The 18,035-nt window shown below is 33.6% G+C and overlaps 1 protein-coding gene and 1 pseudogene across 1 annotated transcript in view; both read right to left on the bottom strand.

The window, feature by feature from the left end:
* The window catches only part of BORA (BORA aurora kinase A activator), a 21,952-nt gene extending 3,917 nt beyond the window's left edge, over positions 1-18,035 (bottom strand). The window contains exons 1-10 of the mRNA XM_039886836.1: positions 17,887-18,035; positions 16,826-16,993; positions 14,961-15,067; positions 12,025-12,070; positions 9,107-9,188; positions 6,184-6,249; positions 5,611-5,667; positions 5,015-5,241; positions 4,261-4,393; positions 1,153-1,760 (exon numbers count right to left, since the gene is read on the bottom strand). Coding sequence (XP_039742770.1) covers positions 1,153-1,760; positions 4,261-4,393; positions 5,015-5,241; positions 5,611-5,667; positions 6,184-6,249; positions 9,107-9,188; positions 12,025-12,070; positions 14,961-15,067; positions 16,826-16,978 — 1,479 coding nt within the window. The 5' untranslated portion in view covers positions 16,979-16,993; positions 17,887-18,035. The remainder of the gene's footprint in view (positions 1-1,152; positions 1,761-4,260; positions 4,394-5,014; positions 5,242-5,610; positions 5,668-6,183; positions 6,250-9,106; positions 9,189-12,024; positions 12,071-14,960; positions 15,068-16,825; positions 16,994-17,886) is intronic.
* Positions 4,044-4,162, bottom strand: LOC120622518 (uncharacterized; annotated as a pseudogene).

Below are 18,035 nucleotides of genomic sequence, written 5' to 3'. Positions count from 1 at the left end.
AAGTCAGGATATATAACATAGGCATAAAAATATGAGCAAAAGATTATATTTAACTTTGAGTCAATTAGAATCACTCCATGAGTTTAAAATGGATAAAACTAAAGCATTTTAGGGTTGTTGTGAGAATTAAATGAAAATATATATAGTATATACATATATAGTAGTTAGAAGAGTGCCTGGCACAATGAAACACCATCTAAGTATTGGCTATTACTATGAGTCAGTATAAACTTGGACTAAAGAACATAGACTCTAAAGCTAGACTGCCAGGATTCAAATTTTGGCTCCACCACTTACTAGCTAAATATAGGCAATTTACTTCACCTTTCTGACCTTCAGTTTCCTCATCTGTAAAATGGGGATACTAGTACACATACACCTATTTCACAGGATTGTTGTGAAGATTAAACAAATTAACACAGAGTACTCAGAATAACTCCTGGCATATAGGTAGAGCTAAATAAACATTTTATATTTTTACTATGAAATGGCAGGTAAGGATTGCATTCTGAATATTTTAAATTTCTTTCAAAATTCTCAGCTCAAAGAATATCTCAATGAATTGAACAAATATCTTCCTGAAAGGGAGTGCTGGCTATGAAGTAGTTCTGTCAAATGAATCATGCTTTCCTGTTGCCAGATATTGCAAATTAGGAATGTTTAAATACATGAAAAATGTTGGTTATAAAATCATATTTTTTAAAGTACAAAAAAATACATAAAAGTGCTCTAAACTCAGTTGTTCTCCCTAAATCATATAAAGGAAAAAACAAAATTACTGTATTTTTAGAATACATATACTATACCAGAAATTAAATTCCTTAAGCACTAACTCCACATGAAAGACAGGAATCCTGAGAAGGTACCTGACTCTAGCAGGAGGTAGAACCAGAGCAGCTTGATTTCTTTTCTGCTCTCGTCTTTTCCTACTCCAAATAATTATCAGTTAATGTGAATATTAAATACGCATTGAGTCCAAATTACAAGAAACTAAACTGCTTGATATTGCCTAGTATTGACTGATATTAAAAATACATATAATGCAATAGTCCTCACATTTAATGCATTTTCTCTTACCATAATCTTGGATAAGAAAGGATAAAGAACATCAAGGGAGCAAGTAAAGGATGACAGAATATTAAAATACTTTACCTGATTGTTACTGCTTTCACAAGGAATGACACTGCTTTCTGCAAGAGGTGACATGCACATATGAGAGTTTTCCATACTGAAAGCAATCCCACTCACAGAATCGGTCACGGGTAAACTCCCATTATCAATCGGCTCCTTAATCCATGTGTTCTCATCTGCTATCTCTACAGGATCAACCATATCCACAGTGTTATTTTCCCTCTCATTTTCCACATCCTGCAGCAGTGCTAGGTCTTTTGCAGAAGCACTGGACTGAGTCTGTGTAACAGACATGGCAGTCACTACTAAATGTGTGCTACGTGGAGAAGCGTCACTACCCAGCTGCCTCTGGGGGACTCCAGTAGTGTCCATGGCAGATGATAAGGCATCTCTGGAAAACATATTTGCTTTATCTTCTTCATCTTCACTGTGAGCCTCAAGAGTAAAAGGTATCCGAATCAGTGAGGTCCGATACTGAGTACCGCCTCTACACATCTCAAGTCTCATAGGAGACCAGTTTTTAATTGGTGAGCAGCCATCTATGTAAGGACTTCTGATACACGGATTGGTAATTCCATTAGAATTTATTCCAGACGAAACATCAGAAGGCAAAGTAAACTTCTTTTGTTCTAAAAGATGGAAAGGAAAAATTACATCATAAAACACAAAAATAGATAAGCCATCAATAAATGGTAATCATATTTCATGACAGAAAAAAATGAATTTCTATAATAGTTATGCTGTTTACTGAAGTAAAATTTTAGTGTTAAAAACAATAGTACAAATGAATGTGTCTCAAAAAGTAAGATGAAGCTCTTAAAAAAATAATTCCTCTGGTACTTTCCCTTGTTAATTAAACAAAATACTCCCTGAGAATTATTTCTTCACAAGCACATTGCTACTATAACAATATTGTTCATATACAAAGAAGAAACTGGACAAATCAGCTGACAGCTACAAATTAATAGCTATAACCGGATAAATGAAATACTGTAGCCCCTACCCTTATCCACAGTTTTACTTTCTGCTGTTTTAGTTACCCACAGTCGACTACAGTCCAAAAACATTAAATGGAAAATTCCAGAAATAAACAATTCACAAGTTTTAAATTTCTTGCCGTTCTGAGCAGCATTATGATATCTCATGCTGTTCTGCTCTGTCACACCCAGGACATGAACCATTCCTTTGTCCGGTGTGTCCACTCTGTATAGCTTACCTGCCCATTAGTCACTTAGCAGTTGTCTCAGTTATGAGTGAGAGCACATTCACATAACTTTTACTAGTGTATTTGTTACAATTGTTCTATTTTATTATTGTTGTTGTTAATCTCTTACTATGCTTAATTTGTAAATCAAACTTTATCATAGGTATGTATGTATGTATAGAAAAATATAGTATATAGGGTTTAGTACTACCCACAGTTTCAGACATCCACTGGGGTCTTGGAGCATATCCCTGCAGATAAGGGGGACTGCTTATGTAAAAATCTGTTTATGCAAAATGCAATAAGCAACATTAAAAGGCAAACAAAAAACTGTAAAGTAATATTTGCAATAATAAAGAGCTTAACAATGATAATCAAAATGAGAAAAATGCTTTAAAACTTAATAGTTTTTATAACTTCATTGGCTTAAACAAAAGGTTTTAAAAAGATGGGTAAAAGCACAGAAACAATCCTTCCAATGGTAAATAAATACATAAAGTGTATTCAGCTACACAAACAATAAAAAATATGGAAGTTAAAGCAATGAGAGACCATTTGTTTAACAAAACATTGAAATCTGAACTAATAATCCCCCACTCTAAAATAACCAATAAACATTCAGAAAGAATTCAACATCATAATAATCAGATACAAAAATTAAAGCAGTAAGGGAATCTTTTTTTATAATTTACTAAATTAAGAAAATGCAAAAAGAATGATAACACCAGTGTTTCTGGGTTGGGAGAAACTCACTTTCCTATATATTACTGATGAAAATTTCAATTGTTGCAACCTTTTATGAAGAAAATTTGATAAAATTCATCAAGCCTTAAAAACATTCACCGCTTTTGACCAAATCCACTTCTGGGAATTTAACCAAGGATATAAATACATACGACACAATGTACACACAGGTATAATCATTAGATATGTGATTTAAAAAATTAGAAACAATTTAAACGCTTATCAATGGTTGATAGCAAATAATATATCCATGTAATGAAATAATACGTACTGATTCAAAATCATGGTTTCAAACAATAAATGACTTGAACGACCTATGAAAATACTCCTAATAAAATGCTTTGTAAAAAAGCAGGATATATTACTGTGTGTGTATGTGTGTATCTCTTCATGTGGATGAGACACACACACACACACACACACACACACACACAAAAATACCATTTTCAGTTTTCCAATTTTCTCAAGTATGAATAGTTTTTATTATGTAATTTTCAAAAAGTGCTATAATTTTCAGAGACTGACATATTGCAAAGAGAAATACATAAATTTCAACACACTCTATTTGCTTTAAAAATCTTACTCAAATACATATTTACAAAATACGAATATCCAATTAACAAAGTGTGAACCTCTAGGTCAGAAGCAAAAAAAGAAAAAAGGATACCAAAACCAACTTATCTCTAAAATTGAAATCTCTCTTTGATTCTGTTTATAAGCATGTTTGACATAATATATTGCTGATCAAATTACCTGTATTTAACTTTGCCAGGAATTTCAGTTTTTGAAGGTAAACTGTTCCTTTTGTAAAAAAAAAAAGTTTCTAAATTTTAAAAGGTTAGTGGTCATAGAGCTCTATAGTTATTTTATTCATTTTTTATTTTTTTGGGTGAGGCAACCCTTGGTTGACCTCACAGATTGCAAGGACCTTGTCAGCTTACAATTGCTTATTTTTTATTTTTTACGCCTACAGCACCTGGTCTTTCTAGGTGGTCTCCCATCCAAGTACTAACCAGACCCAACCCTGCTTCGCTTCTGCGATCAGACGGGATTGGGCTTGTTCAGGGTGGTATGGCCATAGATTAGAGCTCTATCGTTAGAACAAGCTAAAAAGAAGCCTCTTTGGTAACAAATATTGATGCTGTAAAAATTTAAATTAGGTATTTTGTTATGAGACATACCTGAGAGTGGTGTCTTTCCTATTTGAAAAGCAACTGGTGAGAAAGTGGGTGAAGAAATAGGTGAAGGGCTGGTTATACTTCCCAAACTGTATTTTTTTGCGCTGCCCTGAATAGGGCTAGAAGAAAACTGCCCCTATGATAAAAATAATAAATAAATATGTAAATAAATAAATAAATAAATAAATAATAGAGTGATACAGTTCTCTTCCACAACTCTGTTATTCCATATGCTATTTATCTTTATCTTCAAAACACATTTATAAAGTTGATCATATGAACTCTGGTCATTCTTCAAAGGAAAGATGCTAAAAGTCAAGACATCTTATAACAAGGACAGCTAAGATTACTACAAAATTTTTGAAACAGAATACACTAGTCAAAACAAACTATAAATGCACTGTGTTTAAACAAACCATTATATTTCATATTAAGCAGCTGTTTATGAAAAGTTTTAAATTAAATTACTCCATTAATGCCAATCCAGTTGTGTTATACTAAAAAAACTATATAATTCAGTAAATAATTTACACTGAAACTCCTTGAGATACATGACAAATTTGGTTATCCTGCATACTTCTAAATGCAAAATTGGACAGACCAAAAACATTCTTGACTAATGATAAAATGTACACTGATTTAATCCTCATGAAATATAAAAGTCAGAAGGCAACTATTTCTCTTGAGTGTAATAGAAGCATCAAGGTCTAAGTACATCCACAGCAAACTAACCAGCCACTTTTAATATACTTCTTACCGAACTTGGTGTCTGCACAGGGCTCCTACACCGTACAGGAGATAAATCTATTGAATAAAAAACCTCAAGTGACGCTTGAGCACCAGTGCGAGGACTTTTGGGAGAAGCTGGAGGTAAGGAGTCAGAGATACTTCCGTTGCCATCTAAAAATAGCTTTCTTCGGAGGGATGAAGAACTGAGGTTGCCAGGAGATTGATCTGCAAATTCATCAGCTCTAAAATAGTCACCTACATTTAAAGTTAACAAAATAGAAGGCAAAGCTAGTCATTTTGAAGAATAATTATACTTCAGTTATCTGATTTTTAAAAAACCACCATGCACAATCTGTCTGAATTGTTTTCAAAAAAGAGGCCAGTGTTTAATGGTGTATGTGATATTTGAAGTCCGAAATTATTCTTTTTGACTGCTTCATTATTAGTATAGGTGATACCAATAAGATGTGACCATAAGTAGTTTACATCTATAGTAAAGTTCATTATGATAATTTCAGGATGGTTTCATTTCTTTAGAAAGAGGCATTACCACATATTTCCATTTACAAAAAGCCATCAAAACAAAACCTTTTGTTTAAATTATTAAAGATAAATGCAACTTACCTAATATATTCTCTAAATTAAAATCTACAGGAAGAGACAGCAATGTCTGACAAGCAGCTAGAAGCAAGCAGACAAAAAAATACAAACATGGATTAAATCAATGCAAGCAAATTACATGCAATTTAGCATGTGCTTCCCAAACACCTCCCCATGAGGTTCCAGTGAAGCTGAATTATTTCATTTATGCATTCCACTACATAATATGTCACCTTCCTACAAATGGTTTCCCACACTTTCCAGCACTGATGTAAACTCCTGGTGTTTCTGCTGGCACTTGGATCAAAAAATAAGCCAGTCTATATTTGGGGATAGATTGCCTAATATTAACAAATTCTCGAAAAAATGCTTTCCCAATCCAGAAATCAACCTCTATGCTTTGACTAAGAAAACAACACAACACTGCTATTTCTAAAACATGACTGGATGTATGTAATTGTTTTTAAAAGTCAGGTCTAATACATTCATAAAAAATAATTTCAATTCCAGAGTAAAGTGTTATCACACGAACTGAATTTAAAATTAAATATAGCTTATTGTGGAACATACCCCTTTCCAGATTATGTTCATACTCACCATTGCTTTTCTCAGAATAGATGGTCAGCTTTCTTCCAACTGGAGATTCATTACTTATGTTAATACCTGTTAAAACATTTTAAATGAAAATCTTACATTTTATATTCTTCATTTACTTTATGGTAACTTTTCGGAGTTTAAAAAAAAAAAAAACCCGAACAAAGTGGAAACTTTTATTTTACATTTAAAAAATAAATGAAAAAAAAAGTCTGTACATGTAAGTATATGTTGGCAAATTTCTGTTATGTTTATTTAATTATTTTTTTAAATTTTGAAGCAGCACAAAGATAAAACTTGAAAGATTACTACTGTATAGCAGACAAGGAGGCACCAAGTAATACTTTTTAAGGAAAGTATGGTTGCTCTCCATGTTGTAAACCTTAAAAGGTTAAGATGCATGTTAGCCATCCTCAGTGTCCTTAACAGATCCTCTGTCACTTAATATTTTTGAAAAATGGGTTTAACTTGTCTGAATTAAAACACCAGATGATCTTGACAAAACCTAAAATTTGGTAAATAAAACCATGCTGTTTTTTTCATAGCAAGAGTTAAAAATATAGCTGCAAATAATTTTATTAAAAATTGAAAGTTAATGACTAAATATTAAGGTTCATAACTTGAAAGTCACAAGATAAAACAACTAAAACATACAATGACAAAAATGATTAACATAAGCAAAATTAAAAGAAGGCAAAAGTAAGGAGACCAAAAATCCCAGAAAGCTTAAAATAACAGAATAAAGACCAGTAATAAATAAATGGATGAATGACTGGGTTAAGTGGGTGGGATGGGTGAATGAGTTAAAGTCTTTTATTAAATACTATCAGAATGCATAAGAAAAGAAATCAAATTCTAGATTCAAATGCCTTCTTTGCTGTAAGCAGCACGACCTACTATAAGGCAAATGTAATCAACGCACTCTGAGGCTAAAATGTCCCTAGGTCTTTAGGCTACATAGAGTCCAAACACCTTAAACATGAAATGTTAATAGTGTGACTAGGTATCTAAATGTTTAATTTAAATTTATTTAATTTTAAAAAGTCACATTTGGCTAGTGGCTACCATATGTCGAGAATTGTGAAAGGTCTGAGATTTTACCCTACTTGCAAGCTGACAAGTTAGTGGTGTCAACATTCCATGGATGCTGGTTGAAGACATAAGACTCCTGGGTCAAAGACAAAGGACTTCACTACTCCTAGCACAAGTAGCAAGAGCTCCATGTTCACATCGGTTTCCTTTGCCCCTAAGTTCCAAGGAAGTGACATAGAACAGCCCAGGTGGATGTGGCTCACGCAGTAGGTTTTCAGCACAGCTCAAGAACCCTGAGCTTAGGAAATCCCATTCTTTTACAGTAAGCTACAAGCAAACTTGCTCCAGAGGAAGACACAAAACCCTCTCTGCTCTGGAGGGACACATTAGCTTTATCTTCTAAGGATGTCCACAAATATCCTTGAAAAGATAGTTTGGAAAAAAAAGGCAATGTGAGCCACTCCTCACTTGACGTGCAGAAATTTGAGACCCTGGAGAATTCTCCTAACACCAGACTAGACAGCACAGTCCTGGAGCCCACCCTATCAACTGCTGCACTCTTGTCATCATGGGCTGGACTAGTTTATCAAAGAGGCTGTCGTATTTTTAGCATTTTCCTGATCCCGTACCACTGTAACTGAAATAAGATATTTGGTATATGAAATTATTTTATAAAAAAGATCACATAAGAAGGTTGATTCATCTGTTCAAAAATCAAAAATTAAAGAATTTGGGAGAAAAACTAGCGTCTAAGAAAATGTCACCTTGGATACAGAATTTTAGAGCTGGAAGGAATGTTAAGACACCATGCAGTTCAACTCCTTTATTTCACAAATAAAAAACTGAAGTCTAAGGAGATCGAATAATTTGATCGAGTACCCTTTCTGATTTATAATAGCAGGAGGTCTGCAACCCAGGTCTGCATCCACTACTGCACGCTACTTTAGGTTGAAAAGGCTAAGAATACAGAATCTGAACTGAGAATGCCTAGTTTTGACTCCATGTTTTACCACTTTTGTCATCTCTGTAATCCTGAGCAAGGGCTCTAACCTTTCTAAAATGAGGTTTTCTCACCTATAAAATGGGGCCAATAATAGCACCTACCTCATACGAGCTGTTTTAAGGAATTACTGAAAGCACTTAGCACTGTCCTGGAGCATGTTGAGTACTCAATCCATTTACCTATTATTGTTATGGTTTTTTATTTTTGGATGAAGAATGGAACAAATATTCTCTTATATTGAGAGCATAATTAATGTATGCTACACAGAAGAGTGGGTAATTCCACTGAAATGAGGGATGCATATATACAAGTGATATTTGAACATTGCTCACAACCCGAAGGACAGTAAGAGCAAATATAAGGTAACCACTTCCTGGAGGTAGAAAAATACTTTAAAGATTATTGGCTTGTCCTTCGATTTCCTTATTAATTTTGCAGATAATCAGCTGTATTACTGTCCTAGAAATCAAGTGTCCTTCCTCTACCTTTACAAGAAATCAGCAAATTAGCAAAAAACAAAGCAATTTAACAATTTCATTTAAAAAATTAACCTTCAATATCACTGCAAAAATCATTAACAACTCAGTTCTATATTCAATACTATTTCTGCAACTATGGGTGCTCTATAACGACCATTTATAAATGCTATTCACAATGGTCATGAAGAAAAAGTTAAATTCAGAATAGAATGGCCAAAAAAAATGAATTCAGTACACCGTAGTCAAATTTTGAATCCTAACCTTTAAATAGTTAACTCTCTAGTACCCAGAAATTTCATTTATATCAACATCTTTACCAAAGCACATAAACTGACACCTCACTATATGTTGTTTTACATTCACTGATTTATAATTTTCTTACTTTTATTCAGATGATCTTTTGTATACTCACATTTACTGGAATGATACTCTGAAAGCTGTTTCCCTTCATGATCAGTCCAAGGAGAGGGCACAATGACATCCTTAGTGAAAAACTAGGAAAATTAAAGTCATACAATTAGGTATAAACTCCCCCCAAAATATGAAAAGGTACCTGTTATTTTCAAATAACCATCAAACATGTTATATACTAACTTTATAGGTTTAAAAATTTTAATACTTAAAAGCACAAATGACCAAAGGTGAAATGGAAGAAATTTAAAGTACATGTAAAAAGAAATCAACCAACCACTCCAATGTGAAAGCTGCATATTAAGCTAAGGGCATTAACCTAGAGAAAATATTTTTACTTTTCCCCAATTTTTTTTGGGGGGGGGCCACATGGCACTGAGGGATGACAAAAGGGAGCACAAAGAGGGAAGGAATAAATAGAGATACATATACACAAGTAAGCCAGTATGAACAGGGACTAGAGCTGGCTTGTATTGGGTCTCAAGATCTAACTATTAAGTTTTCAGGAATTTGGGGCAAAGCCAATATGAAAAATAAAATTATATACAACTTATAATTAAATAAATTTAAAAAATACTCAAAATCATCCCTTGTTAGTTATTTTACTACATTTACCAATATCTATACTATTGAGGTTAATTACATCTTTTGTATCTGTATGGTGGAACTCCTACATATAATAATGTACCACTACACTTCTTTTCCTATTTAGTTATGCCATTTTAGAAACTTGAAATTGGCCCCAGCTGGAATATTTACATCATGGATAGCAGCAAGCACTAAAACTCATACTCTCCCCACAATCAGAGGGCCAGCTTTTAAACATTTACTAGCATACCACTGGCAGTATAATCAAATGGAGATAGAGCATTTGGATATTGTTTTTCCTCTTTTATTCTAGATATAAGATTAAGCCTAAATCAGTCTTCTTCCCTTCTCTTTACATGTTTTGGGGGTAATTAAAAACATTTTTAAAAAATATTTTGCTATACCTATAACAAAGAACTCATTTCCTTGACTAAACTACAAATGAATGCATGAGGAAAGATGTAAAAAAATAGGGAGTGGAGCAGAGATTATGATATAGACAATTCCCAGAAAAAAATATAAAGGACCCATAAACTTATGAAGCCATGCATAAGTTCATTCAAAATGAAAGACACACAAATCCAAATAACGAGATAAACTCTTAAGATAATAAGAGTAGCACAAATTAAGAAGTTTGTTAATAACCATTATTGCAGATATGAGAAAACATTAAGTATCATAACGTAGTCAAGGGTAAAAATTGGTACATCCTTTTGGGAGGACAAGATGGCAAAATTTACCAAAACTGAAATCACAAAGCCTCTGATTTAGCAAGTCCATTTTAATTACAAAAAGATATCTGTACAAGTGTGTTCACTGAAGCATTATTTGTGATAGAAGAACACTGAACACAACCTAAACATTGATCAATAGCAGCTGGGTTAGATTATGATACAGTCAGACAATGAAATAGTATGGTATTGCTAAAAATCAGTATGTGCTAATAATAAAAAAAATCTAAGAAAAATTATTAAGCAAAAAAAAAAAAGATGCAAAATAGTATGAGAATGATAACCTATTTGAGTAAAATATTTAAAGGACACAGCTATTACACACATAAAATTAATCTGAAAGTATAAATGTTACAGTAGTTACTTTGAAGAAGTGGGATGGAGGAACAGAGACTCCTCATTTTCATTTGATATTTTTTCTTTGCAGTTTGAACTTTTTTTTGTTTTTATTATGTGCATGTATTTATTTTATTTTCAGATATGTTTTATATATATATATATATATATATATAAATTTGTTTCTGATACATTGACTCTAATCTTCACTCTGACATCATTTTCTTAAGTTTTCTGTTGAACTTCCCTTTAATGTTGAGGATTCTAAAGAGAAAGCATATTTTCCAAAATGTTAGGAAATGGAAAACATTCTGAGACTATTTATTCAACTAGGGAGGAATCAAGTGATTGGATTAGAATGAAAACTTTAAATTACTAGGTAGACTAAGAAGTAGACAATGTTTACAGTAAAACATATGAAACTATTTTTGAAGAAATAGGCTGTATCTGAAATACCAGATGACAACACTAACACCAAAAAACAAGTGTAGGAGGGGCCCAAGCATTGCCTGATCTCAGAACATGCCATAGCTGAAGTCTTTTGAGGTGCAGAAGAAACAAGTATTACTAAGGAATACAGGTGGGTAGAGGGGGCTAGTGAAGCAAAAAAGAAAATAAGAAATGTTGCCATGATGTAAAGAGTTTCTGAGGAAATAACTAGATAACCCTTCCTGGCACTCTAAGAATTAAGCAAACAAAGAAGCAAATGTGAAAAACTTAGTTCGTTATTTTTATTTTTAAAAATATCCTATATACTTTTTCTCTGTATCCATAAGACAATTTAGTTCACGATACAGTTTTAAAAATCTGAAGTATTAACAACAACAACACCACCATTACCAATGCCAATCTAGATTTTCAAGGTCTGAAAATATTCAACTTTCTTTACATAAACTCCAACCTGAAACAGTTGTGCTAACTGATAATCTGAAGACGAAAGAAAGACAAACTGTGCTAGACCTTGAGAATGAGAAGATGAATGAAACACAGTATCCAGAAAAGAGTTCAGTCTAGCATAGAAAAGCACTAAATCGATCATTACAATAATAGTATATAAGTAAGTACTACGAGAGGTGCCAAACTAGCTGAGACATTGGTCTTATGGGAGCAGAAGGGCTCTCATACAGCAGGGGACGGGCAGGCTGGTGAGAAGCTAGAACAGTAAAGGATTTGAAGGAGGTCCTCCTAAAAGAGGTGACATGCATGCGGAATTGAAGGAATTGACGCTTAACTGGTTTAATGATCAGTAACAGTTTTAAGTTACCTCTTCAATGGCTTTTTGTCTTTTGTCTTCCGCATCTTTATCTATTCTATACAAAGATAAAGAAGAAAAATAACCATGCCATTACTTCAGCTGATTGAACATTTAAAATCACCTTTCAAAGAAATCATTTCTTTCTGTTGAAAACTGGCAAATGTTAAACTCATTTTAAAAGAAAAATTGGAATTTTATCACATTTAGCTAATGATAGTATTTAGATATTCAGTATTGTGCTTTTAGGCATAACTCCCTCTTTTCCATTCATATTTTGAATGGAATATTTTCTTTTCAAAAGCTTATACTGACATAATTTAAAAAGTACTATTAACAACATAAAGTATTTGAATAAACTTTATCCTTTAATTATAGTAATTAAGAAGTATTTCGCTCCTCAGAAATTTAAAACTTGTCCAAACTCATTTTCTTCAATTATAGCAAGTTTATCATAGTTGTAATTTTATAATCAGCTTACTCTGAAATAGAAGAAATTATCATCCTTAGACAGCTGAATAGGCAAAATTAATTATAAAATAAATTATTAATGATATAAAATTATGTCCAAATAAATTTTTCACTCGGATACAATATGCAATTACAAGAACACAAATTTATCAGCTGTAAGATTTAATATAAAATGTCGGGTCTCAAGCACAAGGCATATACTTGCCAAGGACTCAGCAGTTAGCCTTGTAAGACCACTTCTTTAATCTGCTCCAGGAAAGAGTATTTGCTTTCCATTAATAAATTGGTAAGATACTTTTTTCTTTCAAAATTTTTTCATATGTTTATCTGTTTGTAGCTTAACTAAACTTTATATAATTAAGGACAAATTTCAGAAACTAAAATCAAGTGGATTTTTCAAATAAAGGAATTCTGAGAAAGACTACAATGATAATCCCCATATCTCAGCTTAATCCCCATACAACAGCCATTTTGAGGATAACTGTTTTCTTCATCTCATCATGGACATAACTAAGTCAAAATGACAGTGCATAAGAATAGCTTATAGTAGTAGTAAGCTCTGACCTAGCATTACCTCATTCAAACACCTTTTGCTACTTCATCAGAGGGGCTTTAAGGACCCAAAATATTCAGAGGATTGCTGGAAGCACTGAAAATCGGTTTGGCTAAATACCGTAGGGCCAGATCCTGGATGGTTCTAAGAAGTCATATAGGGTACCGTACCTTGACCAGTATGTCATGAACACTGGAATGATGTATATAGATTACATGTATGCCTTGAATGGATCCTAGGAGGTGGGGCGGGGTTCAGGACTGTGTACTTCCTGTATGGTAGACTCATTTGCTTACACCACTATGCCTTACAGTTATTTTTTATTTGTAGAATGGCATGAAAAAGGTGGGAAGCACTGAAATCAGGAACTTGGGTTAGGTAGGAAGAGACACTGAAAGCCAAGTGCTAATTGTTAAGAACGAAACAACCTGTTTTAAAATTATACTCACTATCCCTGGTAGAAGGCATAACTATTCATTGAATTACATTAGTAAATTAAATTCAAATTAGGATCTTTCCCCACTCTTTCCCTCTCCTATACTATAAATCTATCTACTGATATAAACCAACATTCATACACCTACCCAGACAATACATCATTTATTAATAAGTATAGAAACGATGAGTCATAACTTTGGTTAATGGCACTGTTGACTCTAGAAGGCAAGAATAATATCCTATACTTCTTTAGTGTTCCTCACAGTGCCTCAGTGTTCAAAAATATCTCTTGACTTAATAGATAACAATTGTCCATGGTTGAATATAATAATAAAGAGGCAAAATAAAGCACATAGTTCATGTGAAATAAAAAATGAATCCCATTTGTGACTCATGTGTTTTTAGATATTCACCTTCTCTTTCAAAGGTATTATTTAGAGTGAGGTTAAAATGCTTTTATGCTCATTCCCCATTCTACAACACTTTTGACAGACAATAATTAATTATAAATGAATGTTCCTCAAGTTATCAAGCCAAGAGAAGAAGGCGTAGAAAAGCCAGACAACTATTTGCAAGAGCATCTCAACATGAGTACATCTTTGTGTGACTAAATTCTAAAGTTAAAGGAAAAAGGATTACCCAAGATTTTGGACTGACAACACATGTATCTTAGGACCAAAAATTAAAAGCTGGTCATATCGGTATTCAATTTTTTCAAATATAAAGAAAATCAGACTATAAAATTAACAAAACAGTCCCTCAAACTATTAATGAAAACTGTTATCTGTAATTTGGAATTACAGATCATTGCAATTTGTTATCAAAAACAAGGTCTGTTTCACCAAAGAAGTGCAAGTGTTCTCACTATATGAGGCATCACTGAACAGAATGTCTGAAGCACACTAGTGCTGGGAAACCTATACAACACATTAACAAAACGTTAAGACTGCTCTGATTACTAGGTTGAATTGAAGACAATGTAATTCAGATCCCCAAATGTCCTATATTAAAGTTGGATATCTATAAAAGCTCTCTGTTGCTAAAGGATATACTTCCATTCAATGTGTCTTAACTTGGTAAGGGAATTTTTAGGCTTCCTTAACCGTATACGGCAATGAAACGACATTTTGCTTTACCTGACTCCACCATAAAAATTCAATGGGAGAAGCCACAATCATGTAGAAAGGTACACATTTCAAAATACTCTTCCCTTTTCCAAGTGCTGAGGAGGCACAGTTGCCCCATATGCAGAAGAGGGAGAAGGTTATCTCTAAAAGAAAAAGACTCCTAACCCGATTTGCAACTGTTAGCAAGTAAATCTTTCTGGATGTAGTTCTCTGAACTCACTCTTCATTTAGGTAAAATAAATATGTATCATAATTTTTCCTCTCTGACATTGTTCCATATAAATATTTAACTTTGGAATTTCATTTCTCTTCACGTGAGAGTATGTTATTACACTTCAGTGCAAGGAAAGAAAACTTACCGAGAATGACTTAAGTATAAAGCTTGGCGATGAATGTCTTCTGGGTCTATTTCTACAGGATTTATTACAGCTAGTTGATCAATAGACCATCTAAATTTCCCTGGAGTCTTAACAAAAGAAAGCGAGCTTATGAGTAAAAGCAAACTAAAATAGTTCATCAAAATGCTAACCAATGTCAACTTCAAAAATAATGTAAATGGTTATAATATAAACATATCTTACAGCTTGTATTCTTAAATTTGACTTTACCACTAAATTAAATGGCAAATGGTAATCAAAACACGCTAAATCAATTGGCTTAACTTTATCACTTTTAAAATATACAAATCTTCCCTCTGGGTGATTTTTTTTTTTTTTTTTGGTGGACAATCAAGATATACTTTTATTTTGGTTTTGCTCTTTCTATTTTCTTACTGACATTAAGTATAATGTACGTGGGGTTGGGTGGTTTTTTAAAATTACATAATAATCACAGTAGAGAATTAATGATATAGAAATTCCACAATTAACACTCATCAGTGATGCAACATGCCAAGGAAAAAGTAAAAATCTCTTAGTTACCAAAGGTCTTTACTTTCAATAAGAATGAACTAAAATTAAAGTCCTAATGGCAGAAGTGCCTGCAAAAGCTCCTAAAATAGTCGGTCCTTAAAATGATTATGAATGGTAATTAGTGCTGCCTTTCTGTATTCAACTATCCAACCAAACCAAACTCTTATCCAAATCCTAAGCTGGAGTTCAGAACTTATTTTTGAAAAATTCAGGATGAAAAACTCAAGATGCCATACATTCTGGCTTTGAGGATTATGTTGTGGTCATTTCATTATTTTTTATTAACAGATAACAAAGATTTAATACAATTCAATTAAAAATGAGGTCAGATTAATGACTCAATATAAACTGTATAACTGTAAAACTCCTCTAGTGCAGACCTGCTTCAAGTTGATATGAACGTGTAGCATAAAAGCCACTCAGTTTGCAGTTTTCTAGATAATTTACCAGATTAAAAGATCGGACTTCAAAAGAAACGCTCCACTGTGACCAATAACAGTGAAAATAAGCAAAGTGATGAAGCCTTCCCTAATCTCATAAAGGGCACATTCCCTTCTGTATCACCCTTGAACTTAACCACCAGTCACAACACATCACACTCTTCTGAAGTTGCTAATTTAGTTGTGTCTATCCCAGTAGAGGTTACTTTCTTTTTGAACAATTTGCAAGCTATGAATGGTTGACAAAAACCCTAAAGAATATTAGTATTTCATGAAATTCAAGTTTCACTGCCCATAAATAAAGCTTTATTGGAACACATCCATGTTTATTTGTTTATGTATTGCCTATGGCTGCTTTTGTGATACAAGGCAGAGATGAGTAGTAGTAACAGCAACCAGATGACCAACAAGACCTAAAATATTTACTATCTGGCTCCTGACAGAACAAGTTTGCTGACCCTTATATTAGAGTATAAGCTCCCTGAGAATTTGTGTCTACGGACCCTGACTTGTTCAGTGTAACATCTATGCCTAGCATTGTATCTGACACGTAGCAGCATTCAAATAATGTTTGCTGAATAAATGTGGATAATTAAATGATATAACTTCTTCTCTAATATGGTATTAGTATTATACCGGACACCATAGTATCTAGCTATACTCATAACTACAAGAAGCTAACCTGTTATCCTTTAAATAAAAAAGGAGAAATGCTAAATAAACAAATCGTTCAGCTAACTTACTTATAGCCCATTAGGTTAGAATGAATATTACAATTAAAGCACATTCCAGGTATGTATACTCCACAATGTTTCTCCCTTACTTTGTAAAGAAATTTATATTTAAAATTATTTGTAAATACTAATCACTTACTGGTAATTTTGTTGATTTAAAAACAGAAGGACTGGAGAGAGTTTGTTCATGGAGATTAGAATAATCACCAGGACTTTCAAAAGGATTTAAAACAGGGATCCTTCCTGGAGTTTCCGGTGTTATTTGCATTTTTGGTTCTTTGACATCTCCCATAGCACAGAGAAAAAACTAAAAAGAAATCAGAATTATATATAATAAGACTGCAAAGTTCCATAGACATTCACTTTGACCATTAAAATGTATTCAACAGATAGTTCACAAAAATTAACTCGAAACCTAATGGTCTTGGGGCTTCTTTGTAATTTATAAAAAAGCATCACATCCATTTTTCCCAAGTGATCCTCGAAATAACCAGGAAAGCTATAGAGGTACAGTATTAGTGATATTTTGCAGAATTAAGCTCAGAGAAGTAAAGTGGCTGATAAGCAGCAGTCAACCAAATGTGAATGAGTTCAGGTACGCTTTTGAGGTAACTAAATGTTACAATAGGCACGAAATCCCTTTCATTTTAAGGATTTACACTTGTAGTTTTTAATTCATTATATCAAGTCTATACACACTTTGAATATCCTTCGGATATCCCAGCAATTCCTACCAAGCTGCAGTTACTAAAAAATTATTTACAGCAGGCAAGAGATGAGGAAGGATCTGTACGCGTGCCTTTCTTGCAAATTAGCTCCAGACAAATAACTAGAGATAGGAAATGAACCGCCTTTGGTTGCCTTTTCCTCAAACATCCTCCTTTCGCTAAGACCCCCAGGGTAGAAGGCGAGTTTGCATTACTTCCGTCAAAGGGGTCTGTATTAAGAAAAAAAAGAAGAATCCACTTGTTTGAAGGTTGAAATTGCAGCTGGCTTCCTTGGGTGAAGAGCAGAGGACACTCACGCTGGTGTCACCCCCACTCTACACGATCACTCTTTCTTGGCGTCCCTCCCTTCAGTACCTACTCCTTCGCTGTTCCCATTCGCCCTAGTGCAAGCGGGCAGGCGGATCTGGGGCCAGAAAAAGTGAGCTCTCCAATTTGAGACAGGAGAAAAGGCCACGAACTACAAAGAACGTACCTAGTGTTGTGTAAAAAAAGGAAGCCACCCAAAGGCGACTCCAGGGCGCTCCGGAGGGACCAGGCCAGCTCCCACGACAGGCACTGACTCTTTAACTCCCCGCTTCCGCGCTGTCTTAGGCCAACCAGGGCACGGGACTTGTGAGCGAT

This window comes from Pteropus medius, unplaced genomic scaffold (genome assembly GCF_902729225.1).
Source record: "Pteropus medius unplaced genomic scaffold, Ma_sr-lr_union100, whole genome shotgun sequence".
NCBI classification, from domain to species: Eukaryota; Metazoa; Chordata; class Mammalia; order Chiroptera; family Pteropodidae; genus Pteropus; species Pteropus medius.
Note: the sequence above shows the minus strand (reverse complement) of the source record. Positions and strands in the feature narration are given on the sequence as shown.